Below are 25,445 nucleotides of genomic sequence, written 5' to 3'. Positions count from 1 at the left end.
GCCAGAGGATTGAAAGTGACTTGTAAAATGCTCTTTTGCAGCTCATTATTTCATCAGTTGTAACCTTTAAAGAATCTATCTGTGTATTAGTTTTGAAGGCAATCTGTCTTTTGAGTTGAAAGACAGCCATCAATTGTTACAAAATACGGAAATATAACTTCGGTCACTACAGTCACATTTTGACTAGCAGTACAGTGAAGTGCACCAGTGAAATACTGTCAGCTTACACGTTCAGACTGACACAGTGCTGACAGAGAGGGAGAATGGCTTCAGAGAGAAAATAGGTCATACTGATGCGTCTCAGGAGAATGAACAGGAACCTGTCTTTTCCCCAAAGGACACATCGTGTGCATCAATCAACCGCGCCTTCACTGAAAATATGTACACACTGATACCAAATCATCTCAAATCCACCAAATAAGAACACATCCTACACAGTGCTGCAGAGCATTTGGCTCTGCTGCCGTCTATCACTTCAGAGAGTCAGCAGAGGATTGGCGAGCTGAGGACAAGGCCCTGCTGGAGCGCTAAAAGGGCAGGTGCAGCCAAGCGCTAAATGAACTGCTTGTTTTAGACACTCTCCATTGGATCAGCGTTTCGTCACAGCCAGAGGGAAGGAGATTGTGAACGACTTCACCGAAATGACTATTTGGACTGAAAGTGAATACAACTCATTTCAAATCCATTTTTTGCTTTTGTGTGTGATGGTCTCTCTTCGTCTCTCTGGTCATTTGTCTTTCTACATCCAACACGAAAACAGAAACACAGGTGTTCGTGGTGTTTGTGCAGCCCAGGATATCCCCAGTATCTGTCAAAGTGACATAAAGAGGGGAGATAAGAAAAGCAACAACAGTGGACTACCGGACGGTAATTCAGCTTTTCATTACATATCAGCTTCAAATTTCTATTCCTCCAACTGCTTCACCATCTGACCAGCCGTAAAGTAAGAAACACAGCACATAGTGGGAACAGGCCCAGCAGTCCTGAATTTATGAGAACACCAATCAACCAAGGATTCATTCATACTTAACATCCTTAAGCGAGGAGCAGTGTAAGTGGTTACAAATGCCATAAGCATCTGCAAATGAGTCGGGCCACTTAATGGAAATGCCTCAAAAAATATCTGCATAATATGCAGAATGTTGGCCCACAGCAATATCAGCATTAAATACGTAATTTGCATCACTTTTTCATGAGGTAAAACCCTCCTCATTACTGCTGAAGCAATGGTTGCAGTGGATGGAGGGAAAGCTAAAGAAGAGAAACACTAATGCCTTTGGAAAGTCCACTGCACCATTATCTGTATGACACCTTATTTTAACACGCGGGAAGCACTTTAAAGTGCTTACTTGACTTGTACACTTTGACATGTCACAGAAGGAAGGTGCAAATAATAACATCAGTGATGGCTGAGTTCCATTTAGCTGCCTCAGTGTCAGGATCTTAGTGTTGTGCATACTGGCTCACTGTCACACTGTCAGGACTTACTGGGACACATGACAGTCAAAATGTCTGCTGTGATAAAGGCCTGTTATGTTGCTGTTTTGTATGATGTTTACCTTGTAGTGTGACACACCATTAAAGAAACACTATCTTGAGACAGAAATGTCTGAGACGCTTAACTTGTTTCACATTCGCAGTCTAACATATTGGCCAATATCGGTGCTGAATGGCTCCAAAAAACAGCATCCATCCAGTTTTTTTGGACATTTTTGCAAGCCAACGCTCTGAATAAAAATTCTGCCACGTGAAGTAGTGCTTGGATTATGCCAAAAAAGATATTTGGTGAAGACACACCAAGTAGACACTCACTTCCTGTACTGCGCCCACATATTTGACAGAGGGATACATCCAAATCCTCACCGGAGGCTCAGTATGAGGGAGCCCCTGATCATTTGTCACTGTTTGACATCTACCTGCTGTGTCACATCCATCACTACCTGGCCAATTACCACTCTATGCAGAGCAGGAGAGGAGGCTGCAAAGGTGAGAATGCTGCAGATGAACCCACGTGCACACACACACACAGAGCACACATGCATGCACACACATTTTGACCTGAAGTGTTAGAATCAAAACAGATGCTAATTGAATCTTCCTCTGAGTCACTGTGCATGTGACAAAGTGTTGAGAACGGCTGTAGCACAAATTCTAAGAATGGGCTGTAATTCAAGCTGAGTGATCTCTATTTTTCTTTGAATGAATCTCTCAGAATAGCAGACTGATTCATCCAGTACGTGGGTAAATGTATTCCTGGTGTCTCCCTAAAAAGCATCCCTTGACGACCTAGTATTATTGTCAACAGGTGAAAGGCATCACCACAGCAGAAAACAACAGAAATAAACCCACCTGCCCCCGCACTCAGGGGGGCTGCCAAATAAGGATTTCCAGCTTGCATTCCTTTGGGTTAAAGGTTTCTCTGTGGCCATGGCTCTGAGACAAAGCATGACTTTATTATGAGCAGCTCCAGCTAATTAAACCAAAACATGTAGAGTGTCCCCATGCAAAAAAAAGATGAGTCACACTCTGTATCTGCTTTTAGTTTTCTTTTCAGCAAATTCACCTGATTACATCCACCTCACATCCCGCAAAAATGCCGCACTTTCCTCATTTCAAACCCAGCACCTATCCATGCCATTCATCCTGCCACAGTAGGATAACATCTGCCTGAGATCCGAGTCAGCTTTAGCACCTATGTATCGGGCAGGTTGCAGCAAACGGCAGTGAAGAAGGTGATGAAAGAGATTTCGCAGAAACGTGCATTTTCATATTGAGGTATGCGAGCGTGCGCCGAGCCTCTAAATCACACATCTAAAGCAGACACCTGACAATGAGGCTCATGTTTCATTGTCCCTGCTCATTAGAACAGGCTAACATTCACCTATTCGCAGTGAGTTGATGTGCAGAATCACTTACACAAGATCAGTGGGTGCCGGATGACCGCCAGTTACAATCTCTTTCACGTTATCCCAGATACTGACCAAAAAAAAAAAAAAAAAAAAAAGGACGCGGAGGGATGCGCCTCTGCAAGTATAAACTTCCGCGACACCTGTCTGTCTCCCGGATACTTTTGGCTTGCCTGCCCCCTCGGCAAGTCGGTTTATTATTTTCCCCCCAAAGCAGCAGACGAAGGCAAGGCTGAATGGGCGATCACGAGGTTTGTATTACACGGAGGAAGGAGGAGGAGGAGGAGGGAGGGCGCACGGCGAGCGAGGTGAGGGATTGGCACCCAACCTTGATTCTTCCTGTATTCATGGTGACACAGAGCGGTGGCGGGATGGAGCAGTACGAGGAGCTGCTGGAAATCAGAGGTAGTTGAGTCTGTTTTCGAGCTTGGCTGATTCGATATCTAATCCCCCTTTTTTTTCCTGCTGGCACCTGGGCATCCTGCGCACCAATTTGGCACTGCTGCTCCTGACGGAGGAGGAGGAGGAGGTGGAGGCAGTGAGTTGGCTGGCTGCTCCATTCACAAAGCCAGTCACAGTGCAATTAACCTCAGAGAGAGATGAAAACATCCCAATTAATCCAACATCTATCTCTTAGAATCTCAGTCTGCTGTCTGACAATTGTATTACTTTAGACTTTACACTTCAGACTTACCTCATTATTTTAATGATCTGGTTGACTTAACTTTCATATTTTTCATATTTTTAGTAGTACACCATTTCCTGTAGAATATTAGAGACATTGTTGAAAATAAGAATAGCAATTGTCCGAACAAGGCACATACACACTAAATCTCTCATACATGAATAGTATACATGTGTTTTTATCTGTCTGTCTATCCTCTCTACGTGAGAAAACAGCCACAGCATTGCACTCCCATAATTGTATTTTGCAGGGCCACTTGAGTATACACTCTTCCTGAGTTGTGGTCTGGCAGAGCATCACAGCTGAAGAGAAAACCTGCCTGTTTGTTCTCTTTATTAGTGCACAGCCTTCAGGAAAAAAAAAAAAATGCTGACAGTGTTGTAAAAACACTTTCTGGGCTGTGGTACTCGCTCAACAAGGTCAATTTTAGCAAGATAAGGAGCCATCCTAACATCGCAATAATTGGCTTCTTTTTGGAGATTATAAATCAAGTTGGACTCATGCTTTCTTTAGTCTAATTAAGGCTGCATTTTACAAGAGATACTGCCATGGAAACTGCTCAAAGTCATGTATTTTCCACATCAGGCCCTATTTTCACCCACTAAAACACCTCAATGAGTCACTACGGGTTTGTGTTCTGGAAACCTGTGTGTCACACCCTTGATCTACATGCAGTTTGTACAGAATCACAATGCTGCCACAGCAGCAGGCCTCTGTAATCTTAGATATTTGATCCATATCAGTTTTAATGTACACAGAAAACACAAAAAGTAAATGTACTGCAAATATTTCAGGCCACAGTTCGTGTAGGTACGTCCACACACATGCGGTGTGAAATTTTGACACAATAAAGAGTGACATATAGATCAATTGCATCACATTTCATTACTTATCTATAGTTCTTTCTCCCTCCTGGATCAGCCCTGTCAGCCCTGTGCACTTCCTCTTTGCCATCATCCAAGGCCTGAATAGAAGTGGGTCCTAAATCTCAAACAGAGGTTCAGGCACACATGCACACGCTGTTTGTATTAACTGCTGAAAGCTACATGGTAAGCTTCATTTCTCAACTCCAGATCTGTACCATTTCTAAACCTATTCCCCTGTTCACATATACTGTGTACTGTGCTGGAATTAGCCCAATGCAGAAATATAAGGTCTTGGTAATTATTGTTAGAAGGTCAGAAGCAGGGATTATTTAAATCGGGTTGCAATATGACTGCGCAGCGGATGCTCAGTGGTGCACTTTAAAATTGATTATGATGGGTCAGTGCTCATTGCTTGGAGATTTAAATAACATAATGTCTGGCCTGTTAAACAGCAGTTTCACTTGCTTTGTCTGCAAGATTTGGTTATAACAGGGGGAACAGTCACATTGGAACATAACCACATGTGCTGCTGCTGGAATGCTACCGCAAGGGTGGGGAGGGTAGAAGACACACAAAAGTGACATTTTCACAGTGCAGACTGTAATCAGGTAAACTAGAGGCAGAATAGAATGGATTTCACCATGACAGGACAGAAAGAAGAGTAGTTTAACTGGCCATGGACACTCCCAATACAATCCCAGTCTCCTATTGTAGGTCACTAAATAGCTGCAGCGTAGAGTGACGGGTCATTTTAGGGTTTTACATCAGCAATCCTCTGGTCACAAGCACATTTCTGCAACCTTAAGGCAACTGCTGATGTATGTTTGAGCAAAGCGTATTAAAGGCCTCATGCTCCAGTAATACTGGTGTTTATGCTTTACGCTCACTTGCAGCATGACTCTGCATTTACATCTGCAGACCTGAGGTGAATGTGAGTATGAGCTCTTCATTTTGTGGCTTATTTATCAAACTTTTCCTATCATGCAAAAGGCTGCATACAGTGGGTATTGTTTGCATTTCTTCTTGGTTGATTTAACTTGTTTCAAGCCAGTACGTACATTTACACACTTTATGAAAGCCATCAAGATTGTAGGTGGGAACAGAGGGAATATTCATGCAGTCATCCTCAGTAGCTGCTGTGTGAAAATACAATCAGCAGGTCAGTGATAGATTTTAGCATTTGAGCATGGGAGATCTCAAAGCCTGCTGGGGAGTTGTGACTGAAATATTTAGAATCACTAAGGAGAGCAAAGCATTCTGGTCCTTCTATCCGTGTCACATGCTGGTGTTACAGTGTTCTTATGTGCACACATGTGTGAGTGTGGTTATTGTCTGCAGTGACATTCAGTGTTTTTGTGTGTTTGGAGACAGATTATAGCTCTGCAGCCTAAGCGTTGGCATTTGAGGTCATTTGTCACGGAGGGCTTCACTGCACACTATATGATCTCGTCCTTCAACCAAATGTCAGCCTCTGAAAACCATATAAACGCTCAATGAATCATAACTGTATGTTAGCAGCCAGTAAGAGTTGATTCATGGATGTTTTGTCTGGGAAAGTAGTAACAGTGATTCTTTTGGAAAGGCAACAATTTGCACTATTACTGTAACTGCACACAGGCAGAAAACACCAATCATTCAAATATGCACTTGCTGGACGAAGTGATGAAAGGGAAAAACAAACCTCAGCCACCAGGGGGCCTGCAAAAATTACACCTGCCACTTGGGTGCTCTGTGAGTTATTGTCATAATTGAATGTATTGAAAAATACAAGAGTGTCATCAAAATTAAAGGAACTGTGGCTCAACACGTTAAGGTGTCCTTCAACTACAGTCCAAATTTCTAAATACAGTCAACGATTTGTGGAAAAATCAAATCCTAAATGTTTAGTAGCTACATTTTATGATGGTATCTGAATATTTGAATTGTCTCTGGGCTGCTTCTTGTGCAATGTCTTGCAAAAAGTGATGAAATAAGCAATTGCTCTGATTCTGACGACAAAAACATGATGTTTAGTGCTGATGCTTAGATGGTTGAATTCTGTTTATCCTATGGTGCCGCTACGAAAAAGAGAAACCTTCAGATTTTCAAGCCTACCTAACTCTGAATATGCTCAGAGATCATATTCCTGTGATAAAAACTCAGTGATGTCTCTGTGGTCAGGGAGGTAGCAGATGTGTCAGATGCACTTACCAAAGGGGACATTTTGCACCTGTGACATTCAGTCATTCTTCAATGATCCATGATCTATATTGACCTACATACATAAGCCCGCTTCTGTCTCCACCTGGTAACAGTGGTAATGCCACACTCTTATTGACTTTTCTTCTTCCTGTGATTCTCATGGGGAAGCTTTTCAAGGCCGGACCACTTACTTTTAGGTGGTAGGTGTGTATCACTTCAGACAGATAATTTGCCACCAGCCAAGAAGATTGCCTCACATCGTTTAAAGTCCACATTTATAGAATAATTCTGTTACCAGCAAGGTGTGTCCCATTTCAAGCATCATTCAGATACAGCTTTCTTCTACCTTATTACGTGACCAATGGATTATCCCATAATCCATTGGTCACTCGCAAATTGTCTTTGGGTGATTCTTGCTCCCTCAGAAAGTCCTAAAATTAGCAGATGCAGTCACTTTCATGGACCACGTCTTTGAGATAATATAACCCATAGTTCAAACACAGTTTCATCATAATTTCCATCTTGTCGTCCCTGAGGGCAACAACATGTGGAAAGTCACTGAATTCACCTTTTAATTCAAGATGATTCTAGAGTCTGACTTTTAAAAAAGCTATTTACATTCAACCATGTGTGAATAATTAACTGTACATGAGCATGTGTACTGTAATTTTAGATTATATTTACATGTTGAGACAAAAAAAAGCATAATGTCCATCAGCAGGGAAAGACTGAACTCTCTTGAGTAGATTTATATGTGATTACACTGCAAATTATAAAACACATGCTAACAAGCCCATAAAGCCTACTCAGTTATCCCCTTTTCAATGGAAAACTGTTAGTAAAATACATGATTTGCCGTAATTGATATCAGCGTATTAAAGGCCTGAGACACTACAGACCTTTGGGTCAGAGTATTGATTTTGGATTAAACCTCATGCTTTTATTCCCACAATAATGTCTGTGTTTTAAGTCCTCTGCTGCCTTTCTACTAATGCCAACATGAGCAACATATTTCCCACCTCACTGCTGCTGGAGTGTTCAGTCTGCAGTCACTCAGCTTATTCCATTTGAACATACATTTCCTTGTGTGTCAGTGACGAGGTGGAGGTGAAGCCTCTGCCTACTCAGCATGACTAATTGCCCATAAGTGGCCATTCCGGTGTTGGAAACAAAGCATCACAAATACCAAACAAACACAGTGAGTCATCCAATGATTTGTGCAGTTCTTCAGAGTGTGGAGTCAGGGGAAAGGGAAAAGAAGCTTGTTTCACACTGAATATTTTTACATTTGATGAATAGATAGATGGATGTGGGTTTTGTCTTATTAATATCTGATAAATGCATTTTCAGAAACCCCCAAAGTGGACAGGGCTGCAGCGGCAGAAGGCAGTCATGAAGCCATTTCCCCTGTTACTGCTAATAAACAAGAGCTGATTGTCCTCTGGGTTGAGTAATGAGTTAAAGCAGGAGCTGAGGAAAATCACACTTATAATAGAAAACAACCACCTTACCTCCTGGATACGCTACACACGGCCATGGCTGTTAGCGCTGGATGGAGCCAGTTTGCTTGGGTGCTGCAAAATACCTTCATAGCAGATGTTTATTAATGCTGATTTGCATTTGAACACAAACAAGGGAGCAGAAATGCAATGTGTGAACATGGCAGGTCATGGAAAATAAAGTTTGTGGACAAGAGGAGGTCAGATATTCCTGTGAGGATGGCTGACCTGAGGGTTTGAAATTTTTTTAAGAGTATGAATGTCGTTCTACATGTTCTGGACGCATTCCATTTGGCTGTGTTTTTCATGTACAGTGCAAAGCTTTCTACTTCGATGTTCACACTTTAAGATGTCCCTTTCAGCCTCCGATAGCCCCTAACTAATTCTTTTCCCTTCCACTGTTTAGAAACGACAACATATTGACTGTCTGGTCAATCTCCTTCCAGACTATATTAGTCACACAGCACAGAAGTCTGCTAACATCCCTCCTTTCCTGTGTTTATTTTACAAATGTGGATGATGAGAGTAAATTTGTCAGCCACTCCACTTCCCAGTTTGCTTGCCAATAGTTTTCTCCAGCCAAGTTTAGCCGCAGCTGTTTACAAAAGAGGTGTTTTTGTTGCTAGTCACCCAGCACTGTAAGATATTTCTGTAATGGGTCTGAGATTTAGCAACACTTGCTAACACATACCACCGGCAAATATGCAGTTCAGCCCAGACTATGATCATTTCATCAGGTCATGAGTGCACCCAGATATCTGAAGTGTAGATGAGCTCACAAAATGGCTTTAACTGATTCTGTCTTGTAGTCCAAAGATAGATAACCACTGCACTCCACAAGTCTATTAACTAGCTCAAAGCATACTAGCACCAGTTTAATGATGCTACAAATTAAAGCTGCACTAATCAATATTCTTTTATTAACAGTGGATGAAATGTCTATGCGTAATGTAAAAAGGGTCCCTCATAGTGACGAACTCACAGAGAATTATCACCAACTATCACTACATGTTAGCATCTTCCACCTCATTATTTTGGGTTTACAGCCCTCAACCTCAGTCTCACATCTCTCATCAACCTCATTTCTTTTTTGTTTAAGATTTTGGGATTTCGGTGCCAGATATTGAAGAGTTGGTGAAGAGTAAAGCAGAGCTAAAAGGAGAGTGAATATTAGATTTAAATTCCTCTGGTAGACAGAAGCATGGCTGTAAATTAATGCTAATATTTTGTGTTAAAATCAATGAATGTTTTAAAGTGTTTTTGCAGTGAAAGTTAAATAGCAGAAATGTGTGTTTTTGTTAGCTTATTAGCTCCCAGACATGTGAAGATTTCTAGATAATATGCAGTTAAGGATGTAAATAGACACACACAGAAAAGCAATTAATTTGAAAGGTTGTTTCTGTAACTGAGCAATTCTATCATTTATTGAGATTTATTTATTTTATGAGCAGTTTTAACCGATTCTGCAGCACAGAGACGAGTAAGCACATGAATAACAAGAGCCATTTTTAATGATTTTTGCCGCGTTGAAGGTCTGCTATCATAATTGCTCTCCCACTCTGGGGAGTGAGTTGATTTACTGCTGATTGACAAAACCTGTCAGATGTACAAGTTTTTAGTATGCGGACAAAGTAGGAGACCAAATGACAAAAGTCCTCACTTCAGCACAAAGACATCTGACATGTGCTGCGGGACAAAGAGCCACACAATCTCTTTTGAAGAGCAAAAAGGCCTTTTAGTGGGCTCTCGGCGGTCACATAATATAATTTCAGATTCAATTCATTCCTCATGTTCGCACAGGATTTCAGTCTCTATCTGCATCTGAACAAGACATCCAGTAAGAACATCTTTATGGATCCACATTCTCCCAGTGAAAACAGACAAAGATGTGCGCTGTACTCCGTTTATGATATGTAATAATGCATGTGTGGCTGCAGCTGGAGAGCAGCACAGCAGCAGCCCGTCCACACCTTCTCTCACCCAGACACAGATATGGTCGGCTATCTCCTCTCATCAAAGGCTTCAACCCTCAGTGGCATTGTTTGAATCCAACTCCTTGCTGCCATGGTAACCACAGCGGAGAGAGGACGGGATATAAATGAGAGATAGTGAGAGGGCACGACCCAGACTACGTCTGACGCTCTCTCATGATATTCTGTTTAGTATTCTGGCTGAATGAACAATGGTCAGTGTGCTGTGATAATAACTGGACAAGTTGGGTTTAAGTAGCAATTTCCTACTTTTTCCACTGGCCCTAAAGGTTCGATACAGTATCGCTTCGTATGACCTTCATATGATGCAGGTATCTCAGGTCCTCTCAAACACCTGTACATAGGAAATCCTTTAAGCTTCATAATCCACATTTGAACACTCTCCATTTAGATAATGGAGGCTCATTCTGCAATGAAATACTATGATTTGGTGCTCCTCAAGCAGTGGTTCCCAGTGTGGAGTGATGGGCGAGGAGTGTTGCAGGATTTGTTCATTTCCACTGAAAGAAAATGAGCAGTAATAAAAGTGATAAACACGATGCAGTTACATTGCAGCTAAGATTGGCGACATGGCAGACGTTTGCCCGTCACACTTTCTGCTGCGAGTTTTCCAGATGCACAGCAGTCAGTCAGAAAAAGCGAGTGTCAGGAAACGTTTGACGCTGTAACAGCTCAAAGAAATGCTGACACATCTCAGCTGTGCGTGAGATGACAGAACCTGAGCTGACCAAAAATCAGTGAAAGTGAAAGTTATTTGGCTTACGGCTTTGACTGAGGAGGGGAAACCAGATATTCCACGCCAGGATGCCTCATCTGCACGAAAAATTTCCACGGTTTCAAAAAGTTTGGGAGCAACTGCCCGAGACAGTACAACAACGACTGCCTTGTTCGCTAATTAGCTAACGGTAGCTAGTAGATACATCCAAAGACAGATACAGCAAAAGAGTATAGTGAGCAGCAGTCAGCAGTTACTGTGATGATATGTTGGCCCCTGTTCATACATATTGCATCTTTAACTGTCACATTTTGGCAGTTTTCATGTCAAATCCTCAAAGCATTTATCGTGAAGTAATTAATCCAGGAATCCAGGATCATGTAAACAACGTCCTGAGGTCATCATTTCAGCAGTATGCCCTTTCGTTATCGTGGATTAATGTTTCAACATGTACCTGGTCTCTTGCTTTTTAAAAGAACCTGATATATTTGTGTATATGTGCTGACGCATTTTAGATGTCCCATCTCCACAAAGCCCCCAGTCACAGAGACTTATGGTGTAATTGGTTATCTACAGACTTAACGTTTTCTCTTCCTGGGAGCTTTGATGTGTAAATTGATAAGTTATGCTGATTTGTGGACTGATCTAAAAGACTGTGTTTGGAATAAAGCCGAATTTCATCTGTCTTGCGTGAGAAAATGAGGGCTGTGATTGCTGAGTGCCTTTTTATTCAGCGATACAGGATGGATATTCACTGGGGGCATCGGGGTACACATGTGAAATTAAAGACAAATGTTGCTGGTAACTGATATATTTAAGATTCACTTTGAGTCAAATGAGGGTTCCTCTGTGTCAGCATGCTAATGCTCAAACAGCCAAGGACAATAAACGGAAAGTGAAAGTGAAAATAGACAAGACAGACAATAATCCCTCTTTGTTCAATGACAAACGCGCAAATTGCAGCACAGCTGTACTGTTTTTCTTAAGTCTCGTCCTTGGCTTCCTCCACTGTTTCCACATGAGAGGATTGAAAGCCTGGCTGCTTTTCTCTCCCTCGCACCTTTCACAAAGCTGTTACCAAAGCAGCCGCATAGAAAGACGAAGAGGGCAATGTGCTGTAGGGGAGTATTGATTTGCAATCAGACCTATGAGCCTGTCCAGTTGTACAGAGCCGAGTGGGGAGACATGAATTTCGGCCTCTCATTTCTCAGCTAGAGGTTATTATCTACATGACCCAAAATAAAATATCCAAACACCGTTTGTGCCTTCCCCTTCCTACGGGGAGTCTCTTCATCTGTCACATACATTATATGCATGCAATAACAAAGAGACATGATTGGAAAGTGCTATTTGGAGCTTGACTGCGTTTAGTTCGCCAAATGGCCAAATCACCTTGATGCACAAGGAGACTAACTGACTGTCACTGGTTCATCGCATCCTGAAGCATGTGGTCTCCAAGCGTGAAGCGACTCCACTCACACTGGCTGTTATTTGTTTTAGTATTCGCACGCACATACAGTGCAAATATGTAGAGCTATAAAGGATAGGCTAGTTTTATAGAGCAAGATTGCTCTTTAAGACCCAGCACAATCCAAATGTTTGTTAAAGATAGATTTTCTTTGGTTTTCTTTATTGTTCATACAGAATGAAAAGCAAATTGGCCTGGGGAAGCACAAATAGCTCACAAAACTATATATGAGTGAGTTGAAAAGGTCTTTAAGGACTTAAGAAAATGGTTCACGGTGGATTATACATTAACAGAGTAATTGGAACAACATTTCTGGAAAGACACGATCCTGTTGAAATATGTGGATGTTTTTGGCAACGCTCTCTGCACCACAAACAAAATTCCATTCACCTCCATAGCATTGGGGCGTAGGCATTATTTTCAGAGACAGATATCAACAAATCTGGGCAAATTAAACCAAAACTCTCTGAATAGAGACCATTAGAGTTACGTGAGAAAATGGTTCTCTGTAATTTAGGTGAACCAACCCTTTCACAAATGGGGCAGTAGGAGAGACGATGTTTCAATTACATAATCCAAAACATCCATTACTTTATGAGTCATGTCTCCTAATCCAGATGTTGTTTCCTAAGTCACGTTTCCTGTTTTCTCTCATCCTGCTGCCAAACAGCTTTGTTGCTTACCCTCACACACGGACACAAACACATTTCTACATTTATTTATGTGTCATAAATTACCTGTCTTCTCATCTCTCTTCAAAGCAGACAGCGTGCAGTGGGGGGAAAAAAGATGTTTTTTTTTCCTTTTTCCGCAAGGTCAACAGCTGCTAGCCGTAGAGCATCATCCCCAGACACATTGACAGCAGCTCAAAGCAGAGCCGCTGATGAATGACACTTCCCATAGGGAGGCAGGGGAGGCGAGTACTGAGAGTGGCTCCGCATAGCAATTTTTTACATTTAACTCCCTCAGATGTATTAAAAAGTTACTTTAAACTTGAAAGGGTCGGGTGAATAACAGGGATTTGGAGTATGAAATAACTCTCCCTCGCTGTTATTACTGTCTCTTTACGTGGCCACATTGTGGTTTGTGAGAGGTTAATGTAAACTTGTAACCTTGGTAATTTGAATTTTGACATGCCTTACAAGAAGTCATCTGATGTTTTGTTAAACTTAAGTACAGACTGTGATTTTGGAAGGAACAACTCTGAAATGTACTGCTTGGTCAGTCCACTAACATGGCTGACATGTTTGTCCACTCCTGAGTGCATTTGGGATTGGCTGCCAAGTAAAGCAGTGTTTTTGCTGTTTTGAGGTCATTTTTCGCTCCTCCCTTCCTTTGTCTCCTGACGAAACATCTCCTCCATCAATTCACATCATTAGCCTAAGCTGTCTAGCCAGTGGTCTCGCTGAACCTCCAGGGAGAAGCTTGGAACAGCGGTTCCTACACAGTGTCAAACATATCTCAGAAAAAAAGTGAAGGGGAGGGAGGGATTGGGAATGAAGATGAATAACCATCTTTCATTTTCCCCCTCAAACTGTGACTCACTCGGAAATTGTCAGAGACATTACAGATGCTTTCACAATCTTGTTCAAGTTTGTTGAGTGAGAAGCAACGTCTTTCACTGATACGCTAGAGGACAGGAAAGCGGTGTATGGACTTGTCTTGGACTGGAAATGAAACTTTAATATCCACAATTTTCACAGCGGTGCATGTTTCGAACCGAAGCGGGAGACAATTCCTCTGTGACCCGCAGCCTGAGGCTCGAAGACTTGATTCTCGTCTCTCTCACTCCCACTCACTCTTTCCATCCTGTAATACACCTTGAGACAGGGCGCCTATTCATCTACAACTTGCCCCATCAGGAGATGCATTCTTTATGGCGTGCTACGTTTTAAAGGCTATATAAACTCCCACAGAGGTACATTATCCCATCTCAACAGGCTTTGCAGGTAATGTAAAACATACTGTACAATTTTAACAGAAAACCCTCCTGTTTTTCAGTTTTTCAGCTTTTTCTTTCCCAGCTGAGCATGAGAACCTTCCCTAAACCATAATAGACTTATCATGATTATTATGCGCATCTGACAATTCTGATTTCACCTCCTATGCCAGTCTTCAGTCAACAGAAGTCTGCAAGCTGAAAGATGGATTGACAGTGTTGATAGCTGCTGTATATTCCACTGAGAAGTCTACTGAGGAGTAATTACTGTAATTCTAAAAGGCTTACTGAAGTGTTTGGATCAGTGCAGAACTATATAAACAGCACAAGGAAAGAGATTCATCCACAGTAAGCCAGCAGACAAATTCACCACATAATGCCGCATTTCTTCAAGACATTACAAGAACCAAACCACCAATTTTTCATTTGTTATGTGCAGAGGTTTGACAACGCAAGTTTCCCCCCCTCCCGCCTCTCTCTCCACTCTCTCTGTGCTCTCTCTTATTTACGAACACTTTGGCAGGAGCTACTGTGCAGGCATAAGTGGAAAATGTCCTTCATACTCGTCTAAGGGTAGGGTTAGTGGAGTAGGGGGAGATTTTTAAAGGGGAGGCCCTCAAGATGTCTGACATGTTTCTGCAGGACCGCAGGCCACTGGCTGGCGCATAGCACAGGCTTGTGGTGGGCTGTTTGTCTGCGTGAAGCTGGCATGGCCTCCCGTTCCCCTGCATCTGTTCCCCATTAGCAGAGCCGAGAGTATAAAGCAGGGAGCTGACAGGGGCTGGGAACACTCGAGTTCCTGCCTGGATCATGGGGTTTACTATCTGGCTGTGCGTGCTCTGCCTGCAGGCGAGCCTGCTGTCACACGCCCTCGACTGCTCAGGAGCAACACAGGGAGAGCTGTGTGTCAGCGGACGGACCGCAGACGGACAGGTAAGAGACGCACTTCTAATGGATGTGATAGTTAGGGAAGGAGAGCGGTAACCAAGGTGTTCATTAGGTATCAGTCATCATCTGTGCTGTTGTGACAATACAGAGGTAAGTGCAGCCTAGTTGAGTCTGTTTAAATGCTGTTTGCCAGACCAAATTACATAATAACTAACCCTTCTCTGAAATGAAAGTGAAAAGAATCTGAATTATCAGCGTTTTTTCCAAGAAGGACACTGCTGAACACGACATAACGCAAGCTGGCAGCGACAAGTCAGTTTGATGTTGATTTTAAGAGAATGGTATGTTTAAAATTTGGAAAACAACAGTAAAATCCTAAAATTGTTTAGACATTTCCATCAGTGTCTTTTGTACACGCCACATCTCAGTTGTCTTAAAGTTTGAAACTCTGTCTCGAACTCATCTGCTTCTAATAACCAACATTTCCTCAATGTGGCAACGTGACATGTGGCACATATTTAAAAGGGAAATCAGTCAGGGCTCACCTTATCAATCAGTGTAATTGATGAAAATCTTGAATTGTTTGTACATTTCGGTAGAAATGACTGGAAGTGTAATGATTTTTGCTCAGACAGTGTGGTTAGTGTTTATACAGTAGCTCAGGTCAGAGGAAGCCAGTAACTCTGCTGGAATGTAAGTTCACTCTGGCTCCTTCGAAAGAGGCTGTTGTGACAATAATAGTGGTCAAGTGTGTTTCAGGATGGCAGGAGACATGCATAGTCTAACCCTGACCTGTGGAGACGTATAATTTTTTTTTTTTCTAACAGAAACAAAGTCCCATTGTAATGGTTTTTGCAGTCATAATGCCACCGCACCAAAAATACACCCCTCCGTGGAATAAAATCTTTCAGCTCCCTTTTGGGCTTTTCATGTGGCGAGCCGGCTGTTATACTTTAAACTTGTGGTTAGCATTTTTCTGTGGACAGTCCTCATGTTCTGTCCAAAGTAATCACCCTCATCTGGACAAGGGATTCGACAGCTGCAGGAGGAGAGAGGCGGATTTTCAGCCACACATGAAAGAGTTTTCATTGGGCATTCTGTTCCATCTGAGGGAGTTTGTGCCACATATGTGCTTTTCTGCAGCCGCTATTTGTATTGTAATTACAGCATGCGCAATTTTAAGCTTCAAATGTGGTGGGAACTAACTAATACCCGATGCAGCATCTTTTCAGAGGCTACATTTGGTTCGGTTTACTCGTCCTTTGCCTTTTCCCACCAAGGTCATTTGTGTTTATAATGGAGTGGAATACACTGAATGAGTAATTTATAGGACTGGGCAACACATAACAGCAGAAAGCCAGATGGATTGTGGCAGGTTTTTGAGGCAGAATTTTGCTAAATATCCTACACACAAAACACACTCACATACACACGCATGCAAAACACAGCCAGAACACCCAGAAGGTCACAACTGTGGCTTCCACCCAGAAATACTGCCATGTGTGGCGACTTGGAGACTGAAGAATTATTTGCTTTGTCAAGTAATGACATAAATTAGTTTGACAGGACATGATTTTGACTATTTACTTACCCTGTTACTGAATATCACATATTCATAGTTAACAAGGCACAGGCCAGTTTTCTAATTAGTATGCACTGACAGTACTATGTATGATAACAGTGCATTAAATTGTGCTACAGCGTAAGAATATGCATGTCTTTGTAATATAAATCCACTTTGGTACTGAGAAAGATAAAAACAGCTTGAGTGTTGACTCTTCCTCTCCTCTCCCTCTTCTCAGTATGATGATCAGAAGCAGCAGAGGGCGCTACCCTTAACTGAAGGACTGGTATGTGCCACCACATAGTCACTTACTATCCTGCTCAAGGTTACTGCCTCAGTCTGAATCCATCAGTTTCTCTGAGAGAGGGCTCCAGTTCAGAACAACTCTGAGGCGTTCGTGGTCACAGGAGCGCCACAGCAGGCATACGATAAGGGAAAAGAAATCATGGCGGTGGAAAGACGAGGCAGAAACAAACAACAGAGGGAACTTAATAATGACATGATGTAATTGTGGCAAAGATATCTGGCAGCGAAACCATAGAAGCATTGCAGTTTTTGAAACTGCTGCGAGAAACAGACACAAGTTACTGAAGTCCCAGACACACACACACACACAAGCAATGTGTGTCCCTGCAATGAGCATATTGCAATTATCCTTCATCTCTAAAACTGCACAGCTGTTGTGCCACAGCAATTTCTCAAATATTCCACAAAGCTCACTCCACAATGAAAACTAAAACAATCATCAAAATGTAGGTCAACAGCAATCACTCTAAGCACTTTAAATGGCGTCGCAAGTGATTGCGAGGCAAATATTTTGTAGCTCATGTAGGCGCCGTTGTTTTCAGAAGAATGGAAAAAGGGAAAGAGTAGGAAGTTGTTATCCAACACTCGAAACAGTCTTTTTATTTCCACACTTATGTAACTTTGAGGGAAAAGGGGACTGATGGAGTGAAAGCCCTGCAGCACTGTTATAAATTTACCACAACGTTCTAATTGGTAAACTGAAACCTGATGTTTCTCAAAGCGACAGTCCATTTATTAGGAAAATGAGTGGATCAATGGCAGCGCTTCATTTACGTGCAGATCAATGAGAAATGCAGGAAATGCTGAAGCCACTGGCAATAATAATTTTGCAGTTTCCTCCCACTGATGTTGGAGATTGACAGCCAATTTAAAAAAGGAGACCGAATGCGACGACAGAGACAGGGCAGAACAGGACAGGACATGAGACCTGACGCGCTCTACCACACAGGGAGAGACGTGCAGGAGTTGTTGTTTCACTCTGCGGTTGTGGTTGTGACTGTGTCACCCTTGTAGGTTTTGTACAGACATAAGAGACAGCTGCAGCAGAGGGGTCCCACCCACCTGAGCCGCTCCAGCCTGCCTGGGGCCGTCTCTGTCAAAGGCTTCCCCAACACTCTCATCCAGGTAAACCACACTTGTTAGTCACGCAGGAGTCAGAGGGAGCAAAAGCCAAACGCGGGGGAGGTGGGGACTGGTTTACAGTGATGACTGCTGCTGCCAAAGGTCCAGTGAAGTTTTAGTCATACTGCATCATCTGAATGTGCTCAAGAAATGATGCATCGAAACCACATTATTCGCTCACTAATTCGATTTTAAAAAGCACCACATAAGAGCAAATATGTTACAATAACACTGCACTGAGAGGATGACAATCACGTAATGTTCAGAAAAAGCTGCTTTCCAAAGAGAGCGCATGCTGTATACAGTATGTATCAATGTACTGTACTAATCCCTGTGTCTGTGGGCTCTTAGGCTGATAGGTCCAGGCGACACTTGGTTCAAGCTGCGAATAAGAAGAAGAACAAGCGTAAATCCCGCGTCGGCTCCTTCTCCCTCCTTAGCAACGACAAGACATCCAGCCCCCTACAGGTGAGTCTCCATGGCAACCCCCGAGCAGAGGAAACAGCTGGGGCAAAGAGGCCGGATGTGCAGGCAGAGTTATAAGGCCACCTTCCTCGGTTTTATTGGATCTGTTTGGCCTACACACTGGTATAATCTGTTGGCTGAAATGGCCTTTTCCTATCAGGCAATCATTCAGACAGTGTCCTTTCAGCTCTGCAATGGAAAATGTTCAAAATAGTCTCTTATGCTGGAATAAGTTGACGCCCTCACAGAAAATGTCAGCTGTTAAGAAACAACACTTTACTGTGTGGGATTTCATTTCCAGGTGGTTAGAGCAAGGAGACAGGTGAAGGTTGATCCACCCAAGAGGGGCAGCTCGGGTCGTTCTGGGGCTTTCTCTGTCCTGGTGAGTCATTATTTAGCGTCACCATATTAATTTATTCTCCTTAACACAAGTGTACTACTTCTTATGAATATTCACATGGCATGTTCTCTGCTCTCCAGGGAGATCCACAGAATGATGGACAGAACGACAGACCCAAAAGAAGCGCACAGACGATGGGCGCTGCAAAATAAAATGTTGCTTCTGGAAAAGCCTAACAAAGAGTGTGCGCAGAACAAATGTGTCCACATTCCACTAAAAAAAATCATCAAGTGAAGATCGGTGTGAAAATCTGACCTTTGGAATAAGAACTTGTGTTTATTTGGTTTGAGTAATCTTGAGGTGTGTTGTCCACCATTGCTGTTTCATCTGTAAGCTCGCTTACTTGTATCAGCCAGTCTGCACTTACAGATTCTTTTTATGTACTATTTTAAGTTTCTAATATATTCCTGCATGTTATACAATCACAAAAGATCCCATATTAATATTCTAGTTTGCCGTTTTGTTGTAACCTATTTAATCACAGATTCCTTATGAAGATTGGGGGTATATTTTTGCAGAAATATGTCTTGTGTTGTTGTATCAGATTTCAATAAAGGTTTTAGAGGAGAAATATGGTGTCAGAGTCTTTAAACATTAAGCACTTTATGCTCCACTAGCGCCTTCTCCATAAAACTGGATAATAGTTTTACACTCTCAGCTCCATTAAGAAATTGTATAAGATTTTTTGGAGCCACTCAGTCTTTTCCCTCTCCCTCCCTCGGTTGCCTAGAATAACATTATTTTACCACACAAGGGTCTGTGAAACTGCCTACAACTGATTCATAAAATAAGGTATCATGGGGTTGAAATGCCTGTAAGTCCCCAATTACAGGTAGCAAGTGTTGCAGATTTTGTGCATGGTTGGCAAAGATGGCAGCAGCATAAACCAGCAGGAGCCTCTTTTCTATGAAAGGCCATTATCCATTTACGTTACAGCAGCTAAAGGCAGAGAGAGAAAAATCTAAATGTAGTGCAGACCATCTGTTTCAGGAGTCAAATTCTGTCTATTTAAATATCTTGAGTCATTTTTAATTCATTTGGCCAGGAATGGAAAGGCAGTATGGTCTGGACCAGAAGATTTGAGTGTTTCTGCAGGACACTGACGTAAATGTGTGCACAAAATCTGATCTGCTCTGCATCTGGGTCTCTGCCTATTTACAGCATATCAGATTAAATGAATCACCTGTAACTCTGAGAAAAGCAGTACTGTGCTGTGACGGGTGTGTGCTGGGTTAAAAATAAAAGCAGCGCAAATTATATTTAAATTTGTACTCATTTGTGCAAATTTGTGCCCACTTTGGGTGGGCCCCAAAGTGATGCCACCAGAAAATCCAGAGTATGAGGCAATCTGATGAGGAAAATGAGCCTGTGTAAAAGTGTAAGGCAATCTAAGCGAACAGGATGACTCATCCTCCGCTCATTTACTGATCAAAGCCCTCAGCTCATGACGTAGGTATGCTGTACTCACAGTCTCATTATTATGGTTTTATAGACACAAACAGAGGGAAAAGGAAAAAATAACACAACAAAATGTTATTTATAAACTTGACATTTTCCCTGAAGCACATAATTGGTGCTGAATATGCTTCAGCAGCTCACTCTGGGAGAATATAGACGAGTGTAAGGTCCCCAGTTGCAGACGCAGCCATCAGATAAACTGTATTAGCTGGTTGTGAACTGCCTTGGTTGGTGTTGTCTTGGTGACAAACCACCACAGGATGCCATTGTGATTTCGCCGAAGCAGCAACGCTCTGATAAAGACCAAGATCTTATTATTCCCATTTAGACGCAACAAGAGAGCCATGGCCTCAGCTCACTCCCCTGTCATCACATACACACTGCTGTGACGTCTGCCAGCAGGGTATCACTGACTGACTGTACCCTTGGGCTAATGCATCCTGGGAACCTCCCGGTTGATGACCTGATGGAACTTGGCAAAAGTGTCTGAGTGTGCGTATTCGTTGTGCACACAAAGGGATTAATCCTAAAAAGCCACATTACTGTCCAGAGACGCATTGTAAATAGCAATCAACCATGTAAACCCATTTCCTCCACTGACGTGAAGATTAAATCAAAGAAGCCATATTATGCTTTGGGGTTTTTTCCTCTCCTTGAAGGTCGAGTGTGTAGGATTTAGGCGGATCAATCAGCGGAAATCTAATATAATCACAATTATGTTTTCATTAGCGCCTAATCACCTGAAAGTAAGAGTGGTTGTGTTTTTATTACTTTTACCCAGAACAGACAAACCAAACACGGGCTGCACAAAGAGCCCTTCACATGTGTCACAGGTGAGACGAGGGGCGCTCAGTTGGTTGCAATCTGCAACTGCGCCACTAGATGCCACTAAATCCAACACACTGGACCTTTAAGTGTGTTATAGAGCTTTTGTGTGCATATAAAAGGTCTGAAAAGTTAGCGTTAGCGTGGACAATGTGGATAATGTTTACTTTTCATGGAAATATGGTAGAAATGTCGCCATTTTCATTTTCCTTCTGTCTGCTTTAACAGTACAAGCTCAAAGAGCGATCAATACCAGCATTACGACAGTCAACGTGCTGCGTGTTGCTTGGCTAATGTGGCTATCCCACAGGCTGGGGTGATGTTGGGATAATTTTGTAATAATGAGGGATAGTCAAGAGAAATGTGTGAACGTTCAGCCTCTTTTGAAGCCAGGTAAATTGAGTAGGAGGTTGGATGCCAGCAACTGTTTTGTCATGTAACTTTTTGTCTAATTTTGTATCCCAGCTAGCATTAGCTTTGTTGTGACACAAAGGTCTGTTTTGCTCTTCATCACCAGAAACGTGTGTGTGTTGCTGTAGTTTAGAAGTGGTTGTTGTGGTGATATTCACGGCAGAGGTGCAGCTAGACTCGGTTACAGACAGTGATTCCTTGGCTGCAAAAACACTGATGCGGAAACATGGATGGAGCACGCTCAGGCCTTTGAGAGCTGACCAATCAGAGCAGACTAACCCTAACCCGTTTGAGGGGGGCCTTAAAGAGATGGGATCTAAAATGGACACGGTTACTGTAGTTACTGCAGTTTCTAGTATGAGAAAAATATTGAGCATTTTTTAGCATTAAAGCTAAAGTTATTCTAATAGAATCCCCCCAAAACAAAAGCATGGGCCTCAAAATGAGCATAATATGGCCTCTTTGAAGTTCAGACTTCAATCTTTGTCACTGTGTGTGGTCAATACAAAGGGAATCCTCACAGCCTTTTTTCAGTCATTGTGGTTGTGTAATGGTGTGTGGCATTGTTTCCGCTCCGGTCTGGGTTCAGTCATCTCCTCGAGAACAAAGCTGATGATAATCACTACGAACAAAATCATTTGGAAGCCTTCAATCTATAGGATTGTGGTAGGAAATGGTGAAAGCAGAGTGATATGTCAGAATTTCCCATAAAAGCTCAGTCAGGTTCATACGTAGTTAGTGGCTTACAGTCAACATCCTTTTCAAGCAGTGGAAACCACGGCGTAAGTATTAGTTTCTGTCGACAGGGGCATCTCATCCCAAACAACATGCAATGTGGGAAAAGACAGACACAAACAAGTAGTATGTTCGCAATGCGTAGCAAGTTAGTCTTTAAGGAAGACAGGATCAACTCTGAGTCAGGAACTGCGCCCAAATATTCTGCAAACCGCTCAGTTGAGTTGAAAAACTTCATTCTGTGTCTTGACTTTTATTTTTATCACAGAGTGAATTACAACATTTAAAGGATAATTCCAGTTTATTACAACCCAGTTTTGTTTTTTTTTTTGTAGCTTTGTATCATTTGGATTGTGATGAAAAGGAAATCAGGGAACATTTTAAACAAACCCCCCAGACGAACTTCGTGTCTTTGATTTATTCAGACATTCAGATAGATCTGTTATTGTGCCCATCTAGAGAAACAATTAATCAATAACAGCTACGTAGGCAATAGTAAGAATGGGGACATCCACATCCTACATAGTTACCAGGCTACCTTGCTAAATTCTTGCTGGAAAATATGGTCAAATCTATGAAAAATCAACCCAAGTTGTAATAACCCAGAATTATCTTTTAACTTCACTGCACCAGCAAAAGGTCAGAAAGTGTTGTAGCAACTGACCACTTTCAATAAAGGATGACTTCTCTGTGATTGACAGTCAAGACGGTATTCCCTACTCAGTATTCCTGCGGTGGTTCTGCTCGTCTATTCTCTGTTCCAGCTGACCTCAGACTGTGACCACGCTTTCAGGCTGAATTTGGCTCCTTCTCTTCATCTCCTGCCACTTCCAATCAGATCAGATACAGGGCGTTGGCTGTCTTCCCTCACCTCGTGTCACTCCTCTCTGGCCTAACAACACCTCCCCCAAACAGCCTCCCTAACTCTGCCTGTCAAAACTTCCTCTAACTGCTGCCACAGCGGCCCAGCCCTGTCACATCACTCTGGCCATAATGAAGAAAAGGCAGAGAGAGACGGAGATGTATGTGTGATATGTGTAAGTCCTCCGTAACAGTGTTGTGATGTCAGCTCAATATATCAGCCTGCTGACCTTTGAGCGTGTATGGCAGTGGGAGGGTTATTTATGGGCCAATGCAGAATTCATTGACTTTTCCAGGCTCTGTCAGCTTCTTATTATAAACAAAACCCTCGTCTGTACATCCAGAGGCAGTCTGCCAGCTGCAGTCCTTTCAGTTTGTCTATGAAAAACAAATGTCTCCAAAAAAATAGACATCAAATTTATAGAAAACTTTGCAGACACTAATCTTGAGATGATTATCTTAGCTTAGTGTAAGGACTGAAAGCAGAGGGAAACTAAAGACTCTGCTGGTTGCCTGTGAATCTTCAGGATGTGACTGCTCCAGACCACGAGTTCAGATAGATAACCAGCCATTAAACTAGACTGTGGTTTTATAGTTGTTTTTTGTAAACAAATGAGACATCATTTGCATAATCATAATTTGCATATTAAAGGTGCTGTAAGGTGGATTTTTTTTACATTTGGACAGAACCAGGCTAGCTGTTTCCCATCTTCATGTTAGGATAAGCATTTCCCAAAATATCAAAGCATTCCTTGGGCTTCTGGGGCCTCAAGGCAGTTGCCCACTTTGCCTGGTTGGAAATCCAACACTGGCGATGATTGAAATCATAAAATGTAAGGAATTGAGAAAAATTGTTGGTTTAAGCTTGACCACCGTGCATTTTTGAATTCATCTAACAAATTCAAAATGGTTTATAAAGAGTTTCTTTAATCCAATAGGAGCAAAAAATCTCTGCCAAAATATGTTTTACAAGGTACTGGCATGCCAACAGCAACAAGCCGGATGCTGATCTTCACAGCCCGGGCATCAAGAGTCTCCACATCCTCCACCATCAGTAATTCAGGGGCAATAAATGCCTTTTGGTTTGGAGCGAATTTTGCCAGAGAAATGTGAAAGTAGACATTAAAGCCAAGCACTGAGATGAACATAGCTGAAAGAAAAACGAGGGATTTTGTCTATTCCGTTTCTGGGCAATTCATCTGTGCAGCTCTCCTTGAAGATGATGGATGCCTGCTGAGTCACTGCCACGGGCCAATCTCTGCCCTGCTCAGTACATTAAAGCAGAAAATATTGCTGAGTTTGACCCGCTGCCCACTATACAGGTCCACGGACAGCTGATTTATTAAGAAGGGAATACTCTCAGACAGGGTGAATCAATTTCATAGATATAGATTAGAATAGGATGGCAGAGAGAATTTGTGATGAATTGAGAAAGCAGCATTTCTTAAAAATATATCTCGGGGAATAAGGAGCCAACGTATCATATATATGGCTGGAAACTAGGCTAAAGAAATCTGTGAATCAATCACAATTCAAAGCCTGGCATAATTCAGTCGTATAAACAGGAAAAGGGATTCAGAGTGAGAAATAAGCAGAAGCAGAGAGATGAATGCGGGGCAGGTCTGGTTCAGTCTGAGCAAAGTGGACTGAAACGTGAGCGTTCTCCCTCTCATCCTCTTTCCTCTTTGGTATGACACGAAGGTCGTCGCAGGCTGTGAAGTGGACAGGGCTGTCAGTGAAGAGAGGAGCTGAGAGGGCAGCACAGGGAGCTCGGCAGGCAAGGGAGGAATTCAAATGAGCCTGAGGTATTTAAGATGGAGCCACGAAGTTGAAAACTTCTTGTAAAGGCTGTGAAAGACAACTATGTCTCCTCAGGAATCAGCAGGGAGGGAGGGATGGGCAGGCTGGAGAAGGTAATATGGACTTGGGAGGTACAGAATGTCGGCTGGAAATAGCTTCCAGCCACCACCTCATTGACTTTGCAACCATTTGTGAAAATTACAAAGGCTCTAAACTGGCACAATTATGTACTGTAGATGAAAACAAGGGTGGAAAGGAACATTGCATTCCTCAGTTACATTCCTCAAGGGCAGCACAGTAATGGAATCTCTGGGTCAGGAAATATTATGAATAAGTACCAAAGAGGAGCATAACACATTA

General features: G+C 42.4%; 2 protein-coding genes across 4 annotated transcripts in view; one reads left to right on the top strand and one right to left on the bottom strand.

Moving 5' to 3' along the window:
• The window catches only part of myripb (myosin VIIA and Rab interacting protein b), a 103,956-nt gene extending 100,931 nt beyond the window's left edge, over positions 1-3,025 (bottom strand). For all 3 annotated transcript variants that reach the window (XM_076761627.1, XM_076761628.1, XM_076761629.1), the window contains exon 1: positions 2,917-3,025. The gene's annotated coding sequence lies outside the window, so the exon portion shown is untranslated. The remainder of the gene's footprint in view (positions 1-2,916) is intronic.
• Positions 3,026-14,771: 11,746 nt separating this feature from the next.
• On the top strand, positions 14,772-19,563 carry LOC143340098 (uncharacterized). The gene is made up of 6 exons (XM_076761710.1): positions 14,772-15,183; positions 16,941-16,988; positions 18,023-18,133; positions 18,482-18,598; positions 18,897-18,977; positions 19,076-19,563. Exons 1-6 carry the CDS (start codon positions 15,061-15,063, stop codon positions 19,145-19,147), a joined length of 552 nt encoding a protein of 183 aa, XP_076617825.1. The 5' UTR covers positions 14,772-15,060; the 3' UTR covers positions 19,148-19,563.
• Positions 19,564-25,445: the final 5,882 nt, after the last annotated feature.

The sequence above is a fragment of the Chaetodon auriga genome, chromosome 21 (assembly GCF_051107435.1).
Source record: "Chaetodon auriga isolate fChaAug3 chromosome 21, fChaAug3.hap1, whole genome shotgun sequence".
In the NCBI taxonomy this organism is placed as follows: domain Eukaryota; kingdom Metazoa; phylum Chordata; class Actinopteri; order Chaetodontiformes; family Chaetodontidae; genus Chaetodon; species Chaetodon auriga.
Note: the sequence above shows the minus strand (reverse complement) of the source record. Positions and strands in the feature narration are given on the sequence as shown.

What these genes read in the sequence shown, in the direction of transcription:
- LOC143340098 (XM_076761710.1), top strand. Translation starts at nt 15,061, where the DNA reads ATGGGGTTTACTATCTGGCTGTGCGTGCTCTGCCTGCAGGCGAGCCTG. An exon ending in GACGGACCGCAGACGGACAG is followed by an intron (nt 15,184 to 16,940) that starts GTAAGAGACGCA and finishes CCCTCTTCTCAG; the next exon opens with TATGATGATCAGAAGCAGCA. An exon ending in TACCCTTAACTGAAGGACTG is followed by an intron (nt 16,989 to 18,022) that starts GTATGTGCCACC and finishes TCACCCTTGTAG; the next exon opens with GTTTTGTACAGACATAAGAG.